Source organism: Solanum dulcamara, chromosome 5 (assembly GCF_947179165.1).
Source record: "Solanum dulcamara chromosome 5, daSolDulc1.2, whole genome shotgun sequence".
Classification (NCBI taxonomy): Eukaryota; Viridiplantae; Streptophyta; class Magnoliopsida; order Solanales; family Solanaceae; genus Solanum; species Solanum dulcamara.
In genome coordinates, this window is record NC_077241.1 from 71,886,318 (window position 1) to 71,893,804 (window position 7,487).

Sequence of the window (7,487 nt, forward strand, 5' to 3'; positions counted from 1 at the left end):
ACAAAATATTGTAATAAAATTTAACTCTTCTGCTGGTTCATTAGATATACTGCAATCAACCGAATGCACATCTAGTGACCTTTATGCTATAATTTCAATCTCCAAGACCAACACATGGTGTTTTGCTAGATAGAGTGTTGATTTGCTCCTCTTGCGAATACAGGATGAAAATAGGCTATTTTAGCATCAAAAGGTTCACTATACTATGGATATCATAAGGAAGAGTTTGTATGACAGGATACATAGTCTACATATATATAATTTTGTTACAAGATGTACATCATTTTTCTTTGAGATGTGAACTATTTTTTTACACCTTCACTCCTGCTGCTGCTTCTTTGATTTGGTCGATGGTAAAAATGCCAAAACAGTCGTCATCCTTAACAGCATTTATCACTGCATAAGCAACATCGTCCACGCTAACAGGAGGGGCTAGAACTAAGTCGGATGCTGGCAACGAGCTCAATGGTTTAGTGAAGCTCTCTGTTGCACGTAATAATTTTTCAAGAGGTTCTCCAATCAAATTTAGAGGGATCTCGAAGCCGTCAACCTTCCTCTTCCCATATATAAAGGCAGGTCTAAGAACAACACCTGTTATATTTCAGTGAGAAATATAGGTATAAGTATGTAACTACCAAAAAAATTCTGGCTGTACTAGTTCAGGGTTAGCAACAAGCTTTCTTTTTTCTTTTTCTATTTTTGGTCAGTAGTTCAGGGTCAGTAACTAGTAAATGTTGAAAGCACGTTTACAACCTTGTCATATTATGACACACAGGTTAAAGCCATAACTTAAAGGTTTTAAGTCCTTTGAGATACTTTTCAGGAGATAAAACTCTCGAACAGAGAAGCCCAAGCAAGACTGGTCTTTGTCCATGCTTGATTGATATTTTTTCCCTTTTTATCAACAAACTTGTTGCAGATATGGTGCTGTGGCACCCAATAATTTCAGAGAATAATTTTTAGACCCTAAGCTTCAGACTGCCACGGTGCCAACAATGAGAAGTAAACATCTTATGGAGTACCTGAGCCAGGGTATTTGGAAAGAACTTCTGATTCTGCTTTTCTTTTCCCTGTGAAGTAGCCTGATTGAAGGAGGAATGATGGTAGATTGTAATCATGCACAGAAATCAATATGAACTTAGGGATCCCTGCAAATAACAATAGATATAATGTAACACTTGGCATGAATAGCTATAGAGAAACAAGGGAACAATGATAATATGGTGCGTCAAAAGACTAGCTAAACCTGCCATAAGGATTGTTCTTAAACATCAAAGCAGTACCATACTGTTAATTGCAAACCGATCTTGCAAATTATGTACGCAATAGGTGTAATATGAAGTTGCAAAACCTTCAGTTCGAGAGATGACAATAAGCATTGCACTTATTTCAAGTAAATGAAATTGCTTTCCTATTAGGACCGTAAACAATGTCCTGTCAGTCTATACCGCCCAATAACAGAGTAATCAACCCTGAGTTGCTTCTCAAAAGGAAGATTAATGGAAAAAAATAGCTTTTGAGGTCATATTTTCCCCAAGAAAAAAGAATTTGTCAGGAAGAGCACCAAAGTAGGTGAATCAATTGCTGAACGCTTCTATACCAATCTAAGAGTACCAAAGAAACACAAAAACCCAAGAATTAAAAACTTACCAACTTATCCTTTTTCTGTAATAGCGGCAGACCCAAAAAATACAGAATTGACATCACACAAAAATCCTACTTTTCTTTTTTCTTTTTACCTTTTTCTAGATCACCGCATTTGAGCTTTTGATGTGTGGTAATATAAGAATAGACAAGATTTGAAACGTTCTCATTCTTCAGAAAATGCAAAAAGTACACAAAGGATAAATGAGAGGTCCCTTTGGTTTGATCTGTTGAATGTATACCTCCAAATGCTGCGCTTCATAGGTGTGAAATATAATCACTGATGGTATTAAAGAGGAAGAAGTAGATCTAAAATAACATGAAAAAAGTTGTTGCAAAAGACATACAATCTCTAGAAATCTATGCAGGCTTGGTGAAAACAAGAACAAGATGGAAGCAAAACATCCATGTAGATGACGATACGGCCTAGTTGGGATTAATACTTAGTGGTGTTGGTAAGTTTACATTAGGTCCAACTTTTTCGAGGGATCTTTTTAATTTTTGTACGACAGAACAAAATGTAGAGAACCTCTGTTTTAGCCAATCCCAAATTATTGAATACTGGAATCAAACAGGTTTAGGTGAAGCAAAATAGATCATGAAGTTATATATAGCCAATCCCAACTAGTTTGAGATTAATAGTTGTTTGATAAGTAAGGTAAGTTTTAATAATAAACAGACCAGCACCAAGCCAGTGCAAGAGAAATGTAAAATATCTATAATAGCAGTTACTTCATGCAAATCCTACAGTTTACACCAAAAGCTAGCAATCAAGCATTTTATTTCAATCTGTGGATGGAATCAGCTTTTCCTTCAGCCGGTAAATGTCAATAAACTAGAAGCGACGAGCAGATTTTCTGCTCTTTGATGTTTAAAAAATGAGAAATATCTTTTTAAGCATCAATTCTCTCCAGCAACATATATCTTTAGCTCTGAGCTAAAGTTAATAATGGAGTCAACCATGCCTCACGCTTCATCACAGGGAAGCATTACTTATCTGATTCATTATATATTTTGCAAGTTAAAGTAAAAATGAAATAGAGAAGATAAACCCTGGAAAAATTAACCACAAAAAGTTTATTACTTGACATTGAAAACAAATCTTATTTTTATTCTTTTAAAGGTCACTTCAGCTTTCCAGATTTCTTCAAATAAACAAAACGAAAGCTACTGACCATATTCTTTAGCAGCATTGACAGCCACAACATTAGCTTCACCATTGATCCTCTGCATTTGTTCGTTAGAACCGAAACCTCCCAAAGTTGAAACAACTGCAGTAGCCCCAATAAGTATTTCATCCCAGTTTGCATAGAAAACATCTCCTGCATGATATCATGATCATATGAGTAATCTGGATTGGGTGGAAAACTATCAGAAAAAGATTTTAACTAAAAGTCAAAACAACACCAACACAGATAGCATCTGTCAGTACTGGGATCTTTTTTTTTCTACTTGATATGTAGTTTTAACTGGAATCCTCTTTCAAGTTCACATATGACCAATTGACCATAACAACCAGACTAGGCAAAACAATCCAGTACTTCTAGATTCTTGGCACTTCTTTGCTCTTGTTTGGTCCAGGATTCATATTGTTTGAAGGAACTCTAGAACTTGGTCCTTTTGTAAATCTTCACCTATGGACTATGGCAAAGATTGAATATCAAGTTTTTGACTATGTGTTTTGACTTTTTAGGCTAGAAAGGCATTATTCTATTCTTTCTTTTTTCCTGCCATCACTAGTTAATCCTCTATGTCCAAATTGCAATTCAGGATTCGATCATAGCATGAATAATAGACAAATGGTTGCAAAATAGACTCTGCCCTCCACCATTCATCTTTAAGGGTAAATTGATTTTTTTTCTGGTGACAAAGTTACTTTGCTTGACTATCCTTCAGGTCCTCATATCTGGCCTGCCAAAAATGATCATCCATTGTCTCCTTTTCAGCTTGATTGGATTAAACATAAACTCTGATTATGCAGGTACCTGTCACCTTAGGTAAAGCAGCAGGAAACCACATGGCTCCCCACTTTTGGACTTGCAAAGCCATGAGGAGCTTCAGTAGATTACTCTTTCCGTTATTTAGTGTGGCGGGAGAGTCTTCAATTATCTTTAGTAGGTACTTATTTCAGCAAGCACATCCACCACACACACACACCCCAACCAAAAGGAAAAATATGGAGATTTGCTCATCAATAACATTATTATCCATTCTCAATAAACTACAATGGCTTTCATCAGAAAGAGGGCCTGAAAGCCAACTTCTACATTGTTTTAACCCATGTAAAATTTTCACTTGAATTCATTGTCAACCTACTCAAGGGTATGATGAAGAAATGAACCTGCCTGTCATCCAAGTGACTTGATCTACCCACGACTCTGAGTAAGAGGGACGCCCTGACCTGTGTAGGAAATACTAAAATTTGAGAACCCGTAATTAGTAAAAACAGCATAAGAGGATAGAACAATTGTATGGATCCTTATGAATCAACAGAAAATGTTTAAGATCTATCACATCAAACAGTAAAGATTCATTTTAATAATTGAAATCCCTATTGAACTGCTCAGTCAGATATTACAAATACCTGCTCAGACTTATGACCTCTATACCCTTTGACACTGCAGCCTTGCATATTGCAGAGCCAACAAAGCCGCTGCCTCCTATGACTACAATCTGTTGAAAAAAAGAAAAAATTGAGTGTATGACATCTAGTTTCTGAAATTGAGACAGGTGTAAATGGATTTGATCTCAAAAGGAGAAAAAGAAGATGCTTTGTCATGAAGTAATACCCGCTCAGCCTTAACATCTGCTACAACATCAATTGCATCCGAGTTAGGATTCCCTCTAACAGCTTCGGCATAACTGCTTCTGATACAAAGTCTGCAAGAACTAAAAAGAAGAGAAACATCAGGCTAGATATCTGATCAAACAAATGATTGCAAATACAGCACATACAATTTTACTGAAAACCTTAATCCAGTTCTCAGAAAACTAGTTTAGACTTCAAAGAACATAGTTTTCTGTGCAGGTGTACATATCTAGCTTGTGCTGTGGGAAAAAAAAACAAGAAAATGAGAAGCCTGCCCTATAACTCTATACAACAACAACAACAACAACAACCCAGTGTAATCCCACAACGTGGGGTCTGGGGAGGGTAAATTGTACGCAGGCCTTACTCCTACCAAGGTAGGACGGCTGTTTCCGGGAGACCCTCGGCTCAATAAAGCATAAAAGACGTTAGATAAGGCTAAAAAGTGAAGAGGTCAATAAGTTCAAAGCTATATGATAAGGCACATAACGGGGATGCTACAAATAAAATAGAGTAATCAAAGGACGGAAAGTACGGAAAGTAATATATAATAGCAGACATCAGAGAACAAGAAATTATAGTGTGCTAAAGTGTCTACTAATACGATAGACCACCGTAACTATGTACTAGCCTTCTACCCTAATGTGGGTCCTCCACACCCTCCTATCTAAGGTCATGTCCTCGGTCAGCTGCAGCTGCGCCATGTCCTGTCTAATCACCTCTCCCCAATATTTCTTCGGCCTACCCCTACCTCTTCTGAAACCATCCATGGCCAACCTCTCACACCTCCACACTGGGGCATCTGAGTCTCTCCTCTTCACATGCCCAAACCATCTCAGTCACATTTTCCGCATCTTGTCTTCCACCGAGGCCTCTCCTACCTTGTCCCGAATAGCCTCGTTCCTAATTCTGTCGCTCTTGATATGACCACACATCCATATCAACATTCTCATCTCGACAACTTTCATCTTTTGAACGTGGGAGACCTTAACTGGCCAACACTCCGCCCCATATAACATGGCCGGTCTAACCACCACTTTGTAGAACCTGCCCTTAAGTTGTGGTGGCACCCTCTTGTCACATAGCACACCGGAAGCGAGCCTCCATTTCATCCACCCTGCCCCAATACGGTGTGTGACATCCTCATCAATCTCCCCACTTCCTTGCATGATAGACCCAAGGTACTTGAAACTACTTTTCTTTTGGATGACCTGGTCTCCAAGCCTAACTTCCGCGCCAGCCTCCTGAGGTGTCTCACTAAACTTGCACTCTAAGTACTCTGTCTTGGTCCTACTCAGCTTAAACCCTTTAGACTCCAGGGTATGTCTCCAATCCTCCAGCTTCGCGTTAACTCCACTACGAGTCTCATCGATCAGGACTATGTCGTCCGCGAAAAGCATACACCATGGCACCTCACCTTGAATTTGTCGTGTTAATCCATCCATCACCAAGGCAAATAAAAACGGACTGAGAGTTGATCCTTGATGCAACCCCATCACAACTGGAAAGTGCTCTGAGTCCCCTCCTACTGTCCTTATCGTGGTTTTGTCACCCTTATACATGTTTTTGATCACCCTAATGTATGCCACCGGTACATCTTTAGCCTCCAGACATCTCCACAATATCTCTCGTGGAACTTTATCGTAAGCCTTTTCTAGGTCAATGAATACCATATGCAAGTCTCTCTTCCTCTCCCTATACTGCTCCACCAGTCTCCTCATAAGATGGATGGCTTCTGTAGTTGAGCGTCCCGGCATAAATCCAAACTGGTTCTCTGAAATAGTTCTATAAGAAACTAAAATTACTACTATAGGTTAGGTGTTGTATAGTACAGTACTTTATTTCTCTTTCCCTGAAGCAGCATGATTTTTCGTTGTCAAATTCCTATTCAATTAGCAAGCTCCTTTCAACTATCCAAGATAAACTACAGCACAGAAAGTACTGGTGGCGGAGCTAGCTCTTTGATTAGGGATTCGGTGGAACCTAGCAATTTTGATCCCAAACCTTGTATATTATATTAAAACTCTACTGAAATATATACAAATTATTAATTTTATACCCGATAACTTATTGGACTTCCATTGAAAATTCCTAAACTTCAAATCATGGTTCCACAGTACAGGAAACTAACTTATCTAAATGAAAGAGATACATGAATGAAAGAGCATATGAAGTTGAGCTAAATCAAGGAATACTGACCGAGAGCGAGAGATTTGTGAATGACTGTAACTGCGAAACGTAGTAGGAAAGAGAGCTCTACTACTGCTGCTAAGAGAAGGAGCTGATGGAACTTGGCAAATGGCGCCAATATTTGAGAAAGACGCCATAGTTTTCTCTTCTACAGTTCACAAAGACGAGATTGGGAAGTTATCTAATCACTGGAAGAGTTGAAAAGCAAAGCCAGCAGTTGAACTTCAGCAAAATGCTTTCTAAAAGTTGGCCTCTGTTTTGCCAGATTTGTGGTGAAGCCTTTTGGGTGGGATGGGGTGGGGTCGTGGGTAAGGGTTGGGTCCTGATGGCCAATGGTTGGTCAATTTTTTTTGAAAAACTCGTACAAATAGTATAATTTAGTACTCCTAAGTACTCATTTATATTTAATTAAAGGTAGTTCGAATCGTTGAATACAGAATTATTTTTATTAGAAAGTGTTTTATCTTAATAAATTTTTTTTGATATAATTCTAATTTAATTGAACTTAAATATAAATATCAGACATCAAATTAAAAAAAAAAAAGAGCGCAAAAGAACTTGTAGAGACTGTGGATATTAACGGTATCAGAAAAGGATTAACTTAGCATAAATTATAAAAATGCAGGTGTAAATTATGTATTTGTTATAAAATTAAAATATACTTATGTCTTGTAATGTTTTAAAATTGTAACTATGTATCACAAATAATCTAATTTGTCACTTTGCGGAATATTTTAGGCCGGAAAAAAATTGTTAAAAAGGAAAAAAGGGTAATTGCCTAATTTCTTTTAGTGGAAATAAAATGAGGAAACAGAAAAAAATAAAAATACGAAGTGTCAAATAA

The 7,487-nt window shown here is 37.6% G+C and overlaps 1 protein-coding gene across 2 annotated transcripts; it reads right to left on the minus strand.

The window, feature by feature from the left end:
• Positions 1 to 47: 47 nt before the first annotated feature.
• LOC129889636 (uncharacterized protein At1g32220, chloroplastic) lies at positions 48 to 6,907 on the minus strand. Of its 2 annotated transcripts, none has more exons than XM_055965032.1 (7): positions 6,653 to 6,907; positions 4,434 to 4,524; positions 4,229 to 4,317; positions 3,990 to 4,045; positions 2,820 to 2,966; positions 1,023 to 1,148; positions 48 to 591 (listed from the first exon to the last, which is right to left on the minus strand). In XM_055965032.1, the coding sequence occupies exons 1-7, from the start codon at positions 6,778 to 6,780 to the stop codon at positions 311 to 313; spliced, it is 918 nt and encodes a 305-aa protein (XP_055821007.1). In that variant the 5' UTR covers positions 6,781 to 6,907; the 3' UTR covers positions 48 to 310. The 2 variants fall into 2 exon arrangements, with proteins under 2 accessions (XP_055821007.1, XP_055821006.1); XM_055965031.1 differs by having other exon boundaries at positions 4,434 to 4,533.
• Positions 6,908 to 7,487: the final 580 nt, after the last annotated feature.

Excerpts from the sequence above, each read along its gene's own strand:
- LOC129889636 (XM_055965031.1), bottom strand. The coding sequence starts at position 6,780 with ATGGCGTCTTTCTCAAATATTGGCGCCATTTGCCAAGTTCCATCAGCT. Across the intron at positions 2,967-3,989 it reads TCAAGTCACTTGGATGACAG|GAGATGTTTTCTATGCAAAC; the intron begins GCAGGTTCATTT and ends GATATCATGCAG. Across the intron at positions 592-1,022 it reads TTCCAAATACCCTGGCTCAG|GTGTTGTTCTTAGACCTGCC; the intron begins GTACTCCATAAG and ends GAAATATAACAG.